Source organism: Bos javanicus, chromosome 3 (genome assembly GCF_032452875.1).
Source record: "Bos javanicus breed banteng chromosome 3, ARS-OSU_banteng_1.0, whole genome shotgun sequence".
Taxonomy (NCBI): Eukaryota; Metazoa; Chordata; class Mammalia; order Artiodactyla; family Bovidae; genus Bos; species Bos javanicus.
The window spans coordinates 112252316-112266637 of record NC_083870.1 but is presented as its reverse complement, the minus strand read 5'-3'; the positions used below and the strand labels follow the sequence as shown (position 1 = coordinate 112266637).

Genomic DNA, 14322 nt, shown 5'->3' with positions numbered 1-14322 from the left:
GCGTTCAGTTCTGGAGAAGGGGATGAAGGCATCGCCTGCAGAGGGCTAGACTTGACCACCTTCTCCCTGCTTGCTCTCAGACTTTATTCTGCGGAGGTTTTAGCTTCAACCCTAGGCTGTTAGCCTGCTAAGTTAGCCTGTTCTCCCTTGGGGATGTCAGATCAACTCCTTTCCACCCTACAAGCAAGTTTTAGTTTCAGACATCAGCTCCTCCAGGGAGCCTTCCCTGATGCCCTCGAGTATTGTTAGTGGCCCCTCCTTGCTACGTCCCATTTCCTCTGACTCTAGTGAAGACAGACTGTGACTTGGGTGAAGGCACAGCTTGTCTTTTTACCCTTGTATCCCCTTGCAGTGTGAACAGTGTCTGTAATATAATAGGTGCCTAGATGATGCTGAACGCACAGGTGACCTTATTTCCAACGTGAGTCCCCTGGACTATTTGTCATCCTTCCTACATGATCGCTACTGCCCTGATCCTCCTTATCTCCAGGGTCAATGTCCCAGCTCCTTCCTCCTCTGGGCCAGTCTCCTAGATTCCCCATGAGGCCGCCAGATTCCAGGCTCCAAGTCAGGAAGCAAGGAGACTCCCAGATTGATGCTAAAACTTGTTAGCAAGTTGTATGTAATTTTATAATGTTTCTGGTAAGTGCTAATTGCCTGTTCCTTAAATATTTCTTGTTCTGCTGGGAAGCAGAGCAATTGCAACTGTGAATGTGCTTTCTACAGCTGGCTGCCCTCATAGAGGGGGCCTGAGTTTCCAAGATTCGAGGATGTGGATATCGATGGAGTTGGAGGCTCCTCCCCACCCCGACCTGGGATTGTGACAAACAGAACAAGAAGAATTTCTGGGAAATAAATCCCTCAACTTTTTCCACCCAGGGGCTTGAACTTTTAATGGGAGGGGATGGTGATACTGTGGTACCACCTGCCTGCCCCAAGGAAGCTTCTCTCTACCTCAACTGGGGCACAAGGGGTATTGATGCTGATGGGGTCAGGTATGCCTGGGGGAGGGTTCTGCCCTCAAATGCCCCACGCCACCTGTGGGAACATTTGTATCCTGCCAACCTCCCATCCCTGGGCCAAGGTGTCCTGTCCTGTGTGGAATTTCCTAAGAGTTGGGATAAAAGGAGGCTAAGGTGGGGGTGGAGGTAATGCTGAAGCTTTGGGCCACGAGTATAGGTTGGAGGGAGAGCTGCAGGACTGGGGAGGCAGCAGAGGGGAGCAGGCTTTTAAGCTGAGTGTTTCCTAAATGCTAGGCCCTATGCTGGTGGCGCAGTGGTAAAGAATCTGCCTGCTGTTGCAGGAGGCGCAAGAGATGAGGGTTCGATTCCTGAGTCAGGAAGATCCCCTGGAGTAAGAAATGGAAACCCACTCCAGTGTTCTTGCCTGGAAAATTCCATGGGCAGAGGAGCCTGGCAGGTTACAGTCCAAGGGGATCGCAAAGAATCGGACATGAGTGGGCTACTGAACACACACACACACACACCCCACACAGGCCCTATGCTGGGGGAGTCCCTGTATGGAGTTCTCTCAAGACTCCTATGTGATGAATGCTTATCAGTCCTTCTTCACAGATGAGAAAGCTCAGGCTCAGGGAAGCTGAGGGATTGGCTGAAGATCATACACACAGCCAGTGGCAGAACTCGACTGTAAATTGGGTTTGTCTGACCCCAGAGCCTATGGGGACAGTGGAGAATGTGGGCTCTTGGCACCTGAGTGCTGGGAGGTGGTAAAGCAGGCCAAAGGGAATTGAGTGGGTATAGGGGAAGGGTGCCTGACTGTGCCAGGCCCTGGGCTAGGCCCTGTAGGACTGGATACGTTAATAAACTGTTATCTGCCTAGAATGGGCTTTTATAGGAGCCAGCACTTGGAATTATCATCACAGAGGGCCTATGGATGCCATGTGAATGATTGTGCTTTATCCTGAAAGCAGTGAGAAGTTGTCATCTGGGACTTCCCTGGCAGTCCAGTGTTTAAGAATCTGTCTTGCAATGCAGGGGATGTGGGTTTGACCCTTGGTCAGGGAACTAAGATCCTACATGCCATGGAGCACCTAAGCCTGTGTTCTACAACTACAGAATCCTCAAAGTGCAACGAAAGATTCTGCATAATGCAATGAAGATGCCGTGTGCAGCAACTGAGACCTGATGGAGTCAAATAAGTAAATAAACATTTTTTTTAAAAGGGTTTTTTTTTTTCTTTTTCTTTTTTAATGTAGCAGGAAGCATGCAGATTTGGATTCTAGGAAGATCACTGAGCTGCCTGAGGCAGATGGCTGGGGCGGAGGGAGAGGTGACGAAGGCCTCGGCCACATCAGTGACAGAGGAGCCAGGACGCTACAGGAGGAGAATTGGGAGAATCTGGGGACCGAGTCAGAGACGGGAGAAGGAGGAAGTGCAAATGAGGCTGTGTGATGGCGTGGATGGTGGCGGTGGGTATGGAGATGGGGTGAAGGGGGCGTAGGGGTGCGGGTGGAGATGGAGGGCTTGGCTTTGGATGGTGCTAATGGACTGAAAGCTCGTGTCTCCTCAAATTCATATGTTGAAGTTCTAAGCCCCAGTGAGGCTATATTTGGAGATGGGGCCTCTAAGGACATAGTAAAGGTTAAACAAAGTCAGAGGGTGGAGACCTGATCTGACAGGATTAGTGTCCTTATGAGAAGAGATAGCAGAGAACTTGCACTCTTCTTCCCAATCCATATGCACATATCCAGGAAAGGCCTTCTGAGGACACAGAGAGAAGGAATCACCTGCAAGCCAGAAAGACATCTGCAGCCATCTGAAGCCAGCCTGGACCGGAGCCTGCATCGGCTGGTGCCCTGACCTTGAACTTCCAGCCTTCAGAATCGTGAGAAAATAGAGTTCTGTTATTTAGGCTCCCCAGTCTATGGGATTTTGTTACGGCAGCCAGAACAGACCTAAGCCAAGTGTTGGGCTTGAGCTATCCAAGGGGGAAGCTGTGTAAGATGTGTCACAGGTAGACTGATGTCTACTGGGGAGCAGATTTGAAAGTCCCCATTGTTCAGGCTAGGCTGAAGCCATGCGTGTAGATGTGGTCAATGGTGGAAGGTTCTAGAAAGAGGATGAAAGCTGAGGGCCTGAGAAGTGCCTGCCCTGAGGGAACCATGCAGGAGCTGAGAGGGAGCAGCCAGGGAGGAGGAGAGGACCCAGGAAGTTGCAGGCAGAGAGGCCCAAAGTAGATGGAGGGACCAGTCACACCGAGGTTCCAGGGAAGCCGGCCACCCACCTCTTCCACAAAGAAGGGATTGACTCATCATGAAGGTGAGAGACCCTCAAACACAAGGTCAAAGGTGGAAGGACAAAAAGGGAAAAGCAGGCTCATCCCAACATGTAATCCTTCCTGGGCTCTTCTTCCTGCTGGACAAGGTGCCAACTCTTTCTGAAACCTTGACTGAGGCCCTTGGAGACAAGGGTCTGCCTTCTGCCACTTCTGCCTCCACAAGCTTCACCACGGCCACCGTGAATGACTTCCTTCCCAGCCAGCCTAGGGAGTGCAGGGGAGGCAGGGACCCAGGCCCAGGGCTATCTGAGGAAGCACGGGGCACCTGGGGACAGGCAGGAAGACTTGCATCCCTGCACAGGAGGATGTACCCCGGAGTGGAGGACAGTGGTCATCAGGGCCTCCAGGGCACGCCACCTCTGTGCTCCAGGCAATGTGCCAGGAGCCTTTTGTAATCTCATTTCATAACACTGCACAACAGTGTGAGACGGTCGACATTATTGCCTCCATTTCACCAGTGGGGAACCTGAGGCTCAGAGAGACTGTATGACTTGCCTAAGGTCAAACATCTGGGGCTGTGCTGGGATTCACCAGCTCGGGTCCAAGTCCAGAGTCCGTTCTATCTCCACAGAACCTGCTGCCTCTGTACCCAGAACCCGGGTAGCTCCTGTGAGTTAGTGAGGTCTCTAGATGCCCAGACTCTCTTCTCTCTTCCTACTTTGTCATGATTCTGAGGAGAAGTCCTCCGGCCCACACTTGGTTTGTGATCAGCAGTCACATAGCATTATGTTTTTAGGTGAAGTCTATGTGCCCCTACTGTAACCTCAGCACCCAGCTTCATACAGGTCACATATCAATCAATACTGAGTGAAATGGACAAATGACCTCATCCAATCTCTACTAACAAGGAACCCAGGCTCACGATCTGTGGCCCACTAGATTAGGGCAGAACTTTGGTTTCCATAAAGATTTTGTAAGGAATTGAAATTCTGCAACTTTGGTATAAGAGGAAAATCATGGGCTTTGAAGCCAGAGAGACCGGGGTCGAATCTCGACTCTGCCAGATCCCACACTTCTGTATGACCCTGGGCAGGTCACTTACCCTCTGAGTCTCTGATTCCTCTTCTATAAAAGAGCAGCCATCATCACAGAGTTGCGATTATGGAATGAGATGAAATGGTACTTTTCAAACTAGTGCTTAGCCACAAATCCAGTTTTAAAAGAGGGCTTAGAGGAGGAGATGGAGGCAGGGTCAGAGGCCTCCCTGCTGGGCATCCCCATCCCAACATGTGAGTGGCCCCCAAGGGATCTCAAGTCTTTGCCTGACACTGTTTGTGCAATGAACATTCAAGGAGACAATGAATGTTCAGCTTCTGGTACATCATAGGCTCTCCACAAATGATGGGCCCCTTTCTTTTAAAATGAAATCACACCAAATGAGCCCAGTTCCCCTTTCCCACATAACAACCCTTCAAATATTTGGACACAGCTCTCAAGTCTCCCCTGAGTCCACTTTTCCCTGAATAAGCATTCAGGGGGCTGTTAACCTTTCTCACTGGGTTTGACTTGAAGTCCTGTCCTTATCCATCTCCAGCTGGGGTCTCCACATCTCTGCCCAATGCTCTGATGCCTGATCAGAATAGAATAAAGAATCACTCACTCCCTGGGATAAATTCTAGTAGCCAATTTTTGAACATTCAAACAGGACTTGATATTTCTCCCCATTTCATCTTATCCTGGTACTTTAGCCAACTGCTCTACCCTGTCGAGCTCTTTCTGCACGCTGTTTGCTGACTGTAGCGACCATCATCCATCTCAAACTCCTGTGACTTTGGTCTTATTCAAGCCATGAATAAGATATAGAAAGATCTGGGAGTAAGATGGAAAGATCTGGGAAAGTGGATGGTACAGAATCATTCCTCCCCACTTTTGGTAACTGCTAAACATCTACACAACTTCTGAAATGGGGAAACCTAGAAACTCTGAGTCTAAATCCACCCCCATGTCCAAAGAAGTGAGTGGTAGAGCTTGGGCCTGAATCACGGTCTCTTGATTTCTTGCCTGGGCCTCTTTCCTGCATATATAACTTTATGTGCCAGAAGAGCACATTCATTTAACTACGTCTGTACTCACTCTCTGCTGCTGCTGCTGCTGCTAAGTCACTTCAGTCGTGTCCAACTCTGTGCGACCCCATAGACGGCAGCCCACCAGGCTCCCCTGTCCCTGGGATTCTCCAGGCAAGAACACTGGAGTGGGTTGCCATTTCCTTCTCCAATGCATGAAAGTGAAAAGTGAAAGTGAAGTCACTCAGTCATGTTCGACTCTTAATGACCCCTGGACTGCAGCCTACCAGGCTCCTCCATCCGTGGGATTTTCCAGGCAAGAGTACTGGAGTGGGGAGCCATCGCCTCCTCCGACTCACTCACTAGTTACTCGCTAATCACCTTATAATTTGCAACACTGTCCCCAGTGGCCTGTTATTATCTCCATTTCACAGATGAAGAAACAGAGCCCTGGAGAGGCTAGAAAGGGACAGAATCAGGACTTGAACTTAGCACATGTCACCCAGTAGGTGTTCTCTGTCTGCTGGTCCATCTCACTCAGAGGTGTGCATCCTATGCTGAGGACAGTTCCTCTATCATCCTGACCCCGTGGGCATCAAGGTGTGACAGTGTTCCTGCAGGAAATAAGGACTAGCCTCCTGTTATGGGTTGAATCATGTTCTCCAGAAAAGATGTGTTGAATCCTCACCCCCTGGTGCCTATGTATGTGACCTTCCTTGGAAATAGGGTCTTTGCAGAAGTAATCAAGTTAAGATGGTGAGTCCTCAATCCAGTATGTCTGATGTCCCATGGGAAGAGCAGAGAGACTCACGGGGACGTGCAACATGAGGGGCAGAGATTAGAATGATGCAGATACAAGCTAAGGATCGCCGGCCACCACCAGAAGCCAGGAAGAAGCAAGGAAGGGGTCTACCAGGAATCTCCTGAGGAGCATGGCCCTCCTGACACCTTGAGTTCAGACTTCCAGCCTCTAGAACTATGACAGAATAAACTTCTGTTGTTGAAACCACCCAGTTGGTGGTGGTTTGTTAGGGCAGCCCTTAGGGGATGAATATGCTCCCTGTGTACCAAGTTTGGTCACAGAGTCCAGTCCTCAGGAAGAGCCCTTGGTCCACAGGAGGTGTGAGGTACCCTGAGTGGAGTGAGAGATCTTTGGAGTTGCTGCCCCTACAGGGTCCTGTGTGGGCTTCTCAGGGGGCTCAGCGGGTAAAGAATCTGCCTGCAATGCAGGGGATGTGGGTTTGATCCCTGGGTTGGGAAGATCCCCTTGAGGAGGGCATGGCAACCTACTCCAGTATTCTTGCTTGGAGAATGCCAAGGACAAGGGGCCTGGCGGGCTATGGTCCGTGGGGTGGCCAAGAATTGGACACGACTGAAGCAACTTAGCATGCATGCACACACGCAGCTGCCCAGGGTCCCCTGGAGAAGGACACCATCTCTGAATGAGGCGGGGAAGGATGCCCCCTCCCCCGCAACTGCCTCCTGTCTGGTAGCCACCTCGTCATTTTAGACTCACAACTCACTTTCTTGATAAAGCCTTTCCTGATACCCTAGAAAGGATAGCCACCCCTTCTCTGTGCTCCCACTGGCTCTGTTGGCCATGATGATCTTACTTTAATAATAGCTTACTTGTACAGGAAGCTCAGCTCAGTGCTCTGTGATGGCCTAGAGGGTGGGACGGGGGTGGGGTGGGAGGGAGGTTCAAGAGGGAAGGGGATATATGTGTGCATATGGCCGATTCACTTCATTGTACGGCAGAAACTAACACAACACTGTAAAGCAACCATACTGCAAAAAAAGAAAAGATAGCTCATTTGTTAGGTTCTTTATGGTGAAGGTCTCGATCTGCTGCATCTGCTCCCCGAGTGCTAGTCTAGGGTCGGATACCTAACAAGGCCTTCACAAAGACTTGGGTGTGTTGTGATGGGGCTCTTTCTGTGGGGATCTGTGTTGGCAGTCATCTGCCATCAGGAGGTTTGACTGTATACAAAGATGAGTGATGGTGACAGTATCTCTTGGAGCCCAGATTGCTGTTCCCTTAGTGCCTATTCCCACCAAGAGATGAAGGTCACCTTCGTCTGTACCTGCTCAGGTTACCAATGGAGTGTGTCTGGCCCTAGCCCTGTGCATACAGTCACTCATCACCATGACAGCCAAATAGGGTAGCTTGGGAAGCTACTGTCTTCAGTCCAGAGATTTCAAAAAGTAAAGCAAGGCTCAGAAAGTTTATGAGGACTTGCAAAGGTCTACACAGGCCAGGTGTGAATCAGGGGTGGAACTGACGTTGTACCTGGTGCTGTGAGCCAGCACTTTAAGTGACTGGCTCCAGATAATCCTCAAAACAGCCAAGGAGACCCACTGGACCAAGGAGGAGGCTGGGGCTCAGAGAAGTTGAATAACATGTCTAAGAAGAGGAACCTAGTACAAGGCAGAGCCAGGATTCGAACCCAGGGTTTGCTGACTCCAAGCAGACCCCAGGTGTCTGACTCATTGGCTCCCCCACGGCAGTCAGTTACCTTCATAAGAAGCCTTGAAGCCCAAGGAGCTGCCACTGCCATCTGTCTGGAAGAGGAGCCACATTTGATGGTTGGTGCTGACGATGAGATCTGGGACCGACGTACCTGTCAGGCTGTCAGGAGAGAGAGATTTAGAGGTGTGAACCCACCGTGGACCCCAACAGAAAGACTGTGTGATGACGGCATCTAAAGGAACATCGAGGATCCAGGGTCACTCGGGCAAATCCTGGGTCCCCGTGTTGCTGGCTCACGTGCTGGGAGACTCAGGACCGCTCCCCTCTGCACAGGCCGAGCTGCTTCTGCACCGAGACTCCCCTCCCCAGACCCCTGGGCTCAGGGGAGAGATCTGTGTCCTCACTTGCATAGGGAGGGATGGCTGGAGCCAGGTCCAATCAAGTGGGTGTCTACACTCCCGCAACCTCCCATCTTTCATGTGAACAGGACTGTAGGGAAGACACAGACAGAAACCCATTTCCCCAATTGGAACCCAGCCACTCTTTTTAATGAGGCATCTCCATTCTAGCATGAGAAAGCGAGGCTTTAAGTGCAGCCCCGACCTAGGGCAACACTCCTTTCAAAAAAACAAGTTTAGACATGGAGAGGATTCTGATTCAACTCGCATTCACCAGGCACCTACACAAGACAGATCATTTCCCTTCCATTATCTCATTTAGTGTCCCCACAGCCCAGCGAGGTAGGGGACGTGTTACCCCCATTGTACAGATGAGAAGACGGAGGTACAGAATGGGCAGTGGCTTTCCCAAGGTCGGCCTGCTGGAGAATGGCAGAGTCAGAGTCCATTGCCTAGGCTGGGGTACTCAGAAGAAACCTGACTTCCTTCTTCTGCTGAGACCAGACAAATCTCCAGCACAGATGGGGTGTGGGAGGCTGGGGAGGGGTGGTTAGATGAATGAGCTCTAATCTCTGCTCCACCCTAGGGTTTCAAACCTTGAGGGGGGCTGAGTTGGTTGCAGAGAGATGATCGGTACAACACAAATGCTGTGGGGATAAAGCAGGGAGAGAATGCCTAGGATACACTGGCCTGGCCCATGTGATATCCCTGGCCTGGGGACCCTGACATTCTGCAATGATGGGGACCTTGAGATTCTGTGTGAGTAAGGAATAACCCCAGGATAGTGGTGAGTAAGGGAGAAGACAGGCTTCTGCTTTTCTTCTGCGTGACCCAATGATGACAACAAAGGAATCATTTTGCATTGTTTCCCTGAAGGTTTTTTTAAAATTTATTTAATTGGAGGACAATCACTTCACAACACTGTGATGGCCCCTGCCACACATCGTTCCTGAAGTTTTGAACTTGACATTGGTCTAAAGAGATCTGAGGGTGGTGGGAAAGTCTCTGGGCTGCTACAGAACTTGCTGGGACCTCATTCAAGCTAGACTGGTGCAGAGACCTGGGTACAAGCCATGGATCTGACATTCATTTGCTGTGGGACCTTGGGCAAGTGGTTGAGCCTCTCTGCACTTTTTCACTCCATATAAATGAGGGGTTGAATTGTGTGATCCCTCAGTCTTTTCAGCTCTGCTGTTCTAAGATTTTCTCTATGACAAAGCACAGGGGGGCATGAAGGAGACAGAGTGGGATCCTGGCCTCTGGGGTACACTGAGCTGATGTATCACACAGGTCAGCACACCAGGGCAGGTGAGTGGTGGGGACGCACTGAGAAGAGGGGAGGCGTTGAGTGTGAAGGGTAAACTATGTGACAACCTGATGGGGCCACAGAGAATCCAGATATCTGACCAAACACAATTCTGGGTATTTCTTTGAGGGTGCTTCTGGATGAGATTAGCATTTAAAGTAGAACTGAGTAAAGCAGATTGCCCTCCCCAATGAAGGTGGGCCTCATCCAATCCGTTGAAGACCTGAATAGACCAAAAAGGTAGACTCTCTCCCAAGTGAAAGAGAATGCTTCTTGCCTGCCTGCATTTCAGCTAGGACACTGTTTGTTCCCGCTCTGCACTTGAACTGAACCTCAGGTTTTCCTGGGTCTTGAGCCTGCTGGCCTTTGCTCTAGAACTCCATCATCAGCTCTGCTGGGTCTCCAGCTTGCTGACTCAGCCTGCAGGTCTTGGGGCTTGTCGGTTCCCATTATCATATAATAAATCCTTTTCTTCATATGTATATCTTATTGGTTGTTTCTTTGGAGAAGCCTGAATCCTGTTGGCTGTTTCTTTGGAGAAGCCTGCTTACTACAGTGGAGAGCAGGCAGTGGGGAGGTTGCCCTTCAGGCTGACATCCCATTCCTTTCTCTCAAGAGATTCCAAATCCCAGCCATGTCACCTAACATGCCAGGGGACCTCATTCAACTGCCCTAATAGGATCTTTCCCGGTAGACGTGGGGAAGGTATGAGAAGCACCCAGGACAGAACAGCTTCTGGACAAGCCAGATGTTACCTAATGGCCATTTCTTGCTCAGCATTATGACCAGAGGGTGCTGGCTAGGAGGGTGTATGGTAATAGCATGGGATGCTATCCTTGATCAAAATTGAAAGAAACGAACTCAAGTGCTAGTCCTGCCGCCAACCACCTTTGCATCCCTTGGGCCTCAGTTTCTCCACCTGTTAAATGGGATAATAGCACCTTCCTCACAGGGCTCCTGTGGGAATTAAATGAGATAACTGATGTGTCTGGGCACACGGTAGGCACCAAATGTACGTGAAATCTCCCCTCCTTCTTGGCAGGGGAGGTGGACGAGGTCAAGTCTGTCTATCTGACTCTGGGTCACACACACTGAATAGGAGCATACTCCTGCTTTCAAGTCGGGCTACTCATGGTGGACAGAGGAGTCAAATGGCCCACAATAGCTGAGACCTGGTGTAATGAAACCCAGGACAGACTGACATTATCCTCTCCCTCGACTAGACCATGTCAACCTAACCTTTCTGGGCTCAGAATATGTGGTCACTATGTCCATGTGGTCCCAATTCCTGGAAACCATCCATCTCCCAGACAGTTCTGAGCATGCGGGGAAATTAGCAAAACACTTCCACTTCCTCTGTTTGCAGTCAGGCCGCCTCAGATATACGTGGCCTTGAGGAGAAACACCTGGTGGCAGGAGCAGGGTCTATGTAGACGCACACAGCCAAGTGCAGTCCAGGCATACACGCCAGATCTCTATCACCCTGGCTCCCCTAGAGCCAGGGTACACACCTTCCCTGATCTTTCCTCATGGGAAGTGCTCTGTTTTCCTTGGTAGGAGTAGAGAGAGATGGCAGGATTGCTGCTGAAACCAGCAGTGCTGCAGGACACCTGTCCTGGCCATAGCAAGGTGGCAGGGAGTGTGGCAGTTAGACTCAGCAGGACCATCCCCCTGCCCTCAGCCAAGGCACACGTGCTCCTGCCTTGCCCACCACATGCTCCGCGTCACTCACATGTACAGCACCGTTTTCTGGTCCCCGTCCTGCCCGCCGTCCCCGACTGTCAGAGTGTCGTAACCCCTCTCCAGGTCAAACTCCTCGAAGGCCAGCTTGATCACCTGCGGAAGGAGCAGGGATTAGGCAGCAGGCAGGGGCCGCCGGGAGAGCCTTCCTTGGCCTTGAAGACAGCAGGAAGCTCCATGTCCCGATGCTCAGAGCACCGTGACACCACCCCACGAAACCCTCCGTCCACACTTCCAGGCCACCTTTTAGAGTGGGAACTTTTTTTTCTTCTGGACCACACAGTCTCTGGGGTCCCCTGATGTTTTCCAAAGTGGATTACAGCACATCTGGCCAATTCTGGGGGCTGTCATGGCAACCCCAGGCACATCTGGCCAACTGTGCGATGATTAGACTCTGCCTTCACGCTTTAATGCACAGAAATCCCTGTGGAATTGGTGGCAAATTTTCAGGCCACATGTGGAAGCTCAGCTATGTGGTCCCCGGGGACCTGCAGAACTTTCTCTCAGCCTCCCCTGTGCCCTCTTTTCTCCATGCACTTTGTCTATTTGTTGAATAAATGAATGTTCCAGGAAAGACATTTCAACAAGATTCTTCTCTCTTACTTGGTTTAGTCCTGCCTGCCACATATATATACTCAAGACCCACCACGTGCCAGCCTAGGAGACAGGGTTTCAGTGGTCAGCATGACATGAGCCCTGCCTTCGGTGAGGGGGGAGAGGGAAAAACAAACTGATAATCACAACCCCAGGTGACAGGTGCTACTTGAAGCCTGCAGCTCACCCAGCCTGCGGGGAGGGGAGGAGGGGAGGCTGTTTGTGATGAGGGTGGGGTAGGTCCTGAGAGTTCTGACAGCTCTGGAAGACTGTCAGGTCAAAAGGGGATGCTGGGAGAGGCAGGGGTCAGGTGCAGAAGGCCTGAACTGTGGCTGAGATGGAACATTCCAGAACAAGCGCTCAGGGTCTATCAGTGCACATCTGGAAACTGAACACAGTGGCCGGCTGCCTCACTCCGGGGCACAATGTGATTGGGCCTTCAGTGCAAGGAGGCGACTCAGGAACGTCTGGAACTTGAGAAGGCTGCCTGCGGCCAGGTGCTCATAGCCTCCCCGGCCCCAGACAGCTGCATTCATCCTGAGGGAGCAGCGGCAGGAGAGCTGCCCACAGGGGGTGACAGGACACTAGGTGCTGGAGGAGAACACTGGGCTGGCGGCTTGTGTAGAAACTGACACAAGTGTCACGACCCGGCAGCAGTGACGCCTGGGCGGTGAGGATGGTTCCAGGCTTCAGGGGCAGTGAGGTGAGTGATGCAGGAGGGTGATGCAGACGGAAGAGAGAGTCAGGTCCTGGAGTGTTTAGGGTTTTGTGATTGATGGATGTGGGGACTGAAGGAGGGGTGGTTTGGGATGACTTGCATATTCCCGGCTGGGGCAATTGGGGTGGTGGGTGGTGGTGCCATTCACGAAGACAGGACGCTCAGAGTCGCCTCGCCTAAGCATCTCAGCTGGTCCTCTTTCTCTCTGTTTCAGTCTGGTTTCAATCTGATGAAGATCTTCAGTCTCCCCGTAGGGAGGCTGAAAGTGCTTCTTTGTTTTCTCTTCTGCTACTCTAGGAGTAAAGAATACCCGTGGATAGATTTTCCTATGGCTGTGCAGGCTTCTGCTGTCCAAACCAAACAGCACGGCAGAGCCTCACCCCAGGGTGCTCTCAGGGTCCCAGGAAGGAAACCTCTGCTGTGCTTGTGTGTGAGCCCGGTACTGCCTGTGCAGGGCCCTCGGCTCCGGGCCTGGGACCCACGGTGAGGAGCTGCAGACAGGACAGGGAGGAGGGGTGGCACTGTCTGGGAGGAGGCCACAGGAGGCTTCCTGAGGACATGAAGCCCAGGCCGAGTTTGGGAGGTGGACTGGAGGAGTCCAATAAATGGAGAAAGAAGGGAAAGTGGTCCAAGCAGAGAGAGGAGCAGGCGCAGAGGTGTGGGGTGCATGACATGTCCAGAAACTCCGGGTGGATCTGGAGTTGTGTGGCTGAGAGGGAAGCAGAGGGTGGGGACACGAGACAAGCAGGAAGAGCCGGATGAGGAAGCGCTGGCTGTCGTATCACAGACTTGGGCTCTGTCCTCCAGGAAGAGAGGTAAGTGAAGGTGTGGGGTGAGCTTTTTGTTTTAGGAGAAATGGCATTGAGGGCTGGTGGAAAATGTCTGGGCTGCACAGAAGCGTGGGCCTGAAGCAGTGGTTGGGGGCTGTTAGAAAACAGGGGATGGAGGGACTAGAGGTACTGACCTAGAGCAGAGAGACTCGAGGGCAGAGGCAGGGGCAGCAGCAGCAATGCTGCCTGGCCCCGTCCAAGGGCAGAAGGTGGAGACGAGAGGCACTGAAAACCAACTCTGTGACTGTCAGAACTGTCCCACAGTGAAAAGGACTGTGTTCAGAGGTAGTGAGCACCCCAATCATTGGTGATAAGTATCATGAGGAGGGGATTCCTGCTTGGGACTCTCAGATAGTTTCAACAAAAATGCTAGACCCTCCTGATAAAAACCCTTGTTGGCTATATAGACATGTATTCCGGTGAGCATCTACAGTGAGTGGGGAAGCCTTTGTTATCGTTGTTTAGTTACTAAGTTATGTCTGACTCTTCCATGATCCCATGGACGGTAGCCCACCAGGCTCCACTATCCATGGGATTCTCCAGGCAAGAATACTGGAGTCAGTTGCCGTTTCCTTCTCTATGAGATCTTCCCTACCCAGGGCGCAAACCCACGTCTCCTGCATTGGCAGGTGGATTCTTTACCACTGAGCCACCTGGGAAGCCCAGGGAGGAAGCCTTCATCCCTCTAGCTTTCTCACCAGGTAGGCAAGCTCATTTCCCATGGTCCCTGATGACCAGTCATCATTGGATCATCTAGTCAGGCTGGAACTGGCTTCCTATCTCTTACTGTCCCTAGTCCTGCCCCACAGAATGATGCCATTTCCTAGCCTGGTACGTAAGGAAGGACCCTTGGCTCATTCTCTCATACCAGCCCATTCATGATCCTGGTTTGCACAGTCCCCTCCCTCGTCCCCGGCTCCCCTAGCAACATTTCCACATCCTTGAGCTCTCATCCAAGGGCTC

At 51.6% G+C, this 14322-nt stretch overlaps 1 protein-coding gene across 4 annotated transcripts in view; it reads right to left on the bottom strand.

Moving 5' to 3' along the window:
* The window catches only part of CSMD2 (CUB and Sushi multiple domains 2), a 694802-nt gene that overhangs the window by 285954 nt on the left and 394526 nt on the right, over window positions 1-14322 (bottom strand). For 3 of the 4 annotated variants that reach the window (XM_061412621.1, XM_061412618.1, XM_061412619.1), the window contains 2 exons: window positions 11210-11313; window positions 7820-7932 (listed from right to left, as the gene is read on the bottom strand). The exons of the other annotated variant lie outside the window; for it this stretch is intronic. In XM_061412621.1, coding sequence (XP_061268605.1) covers window positions 7820-7932; window positions 11210-11313 — 217 coding nt within the window. The remainder of the gene's footprint in view (window positions 1-7819; window positions 7933-11209; window positions 11314-14322) is intronic. 4 annotated transcript variants of the gene reach the window in all.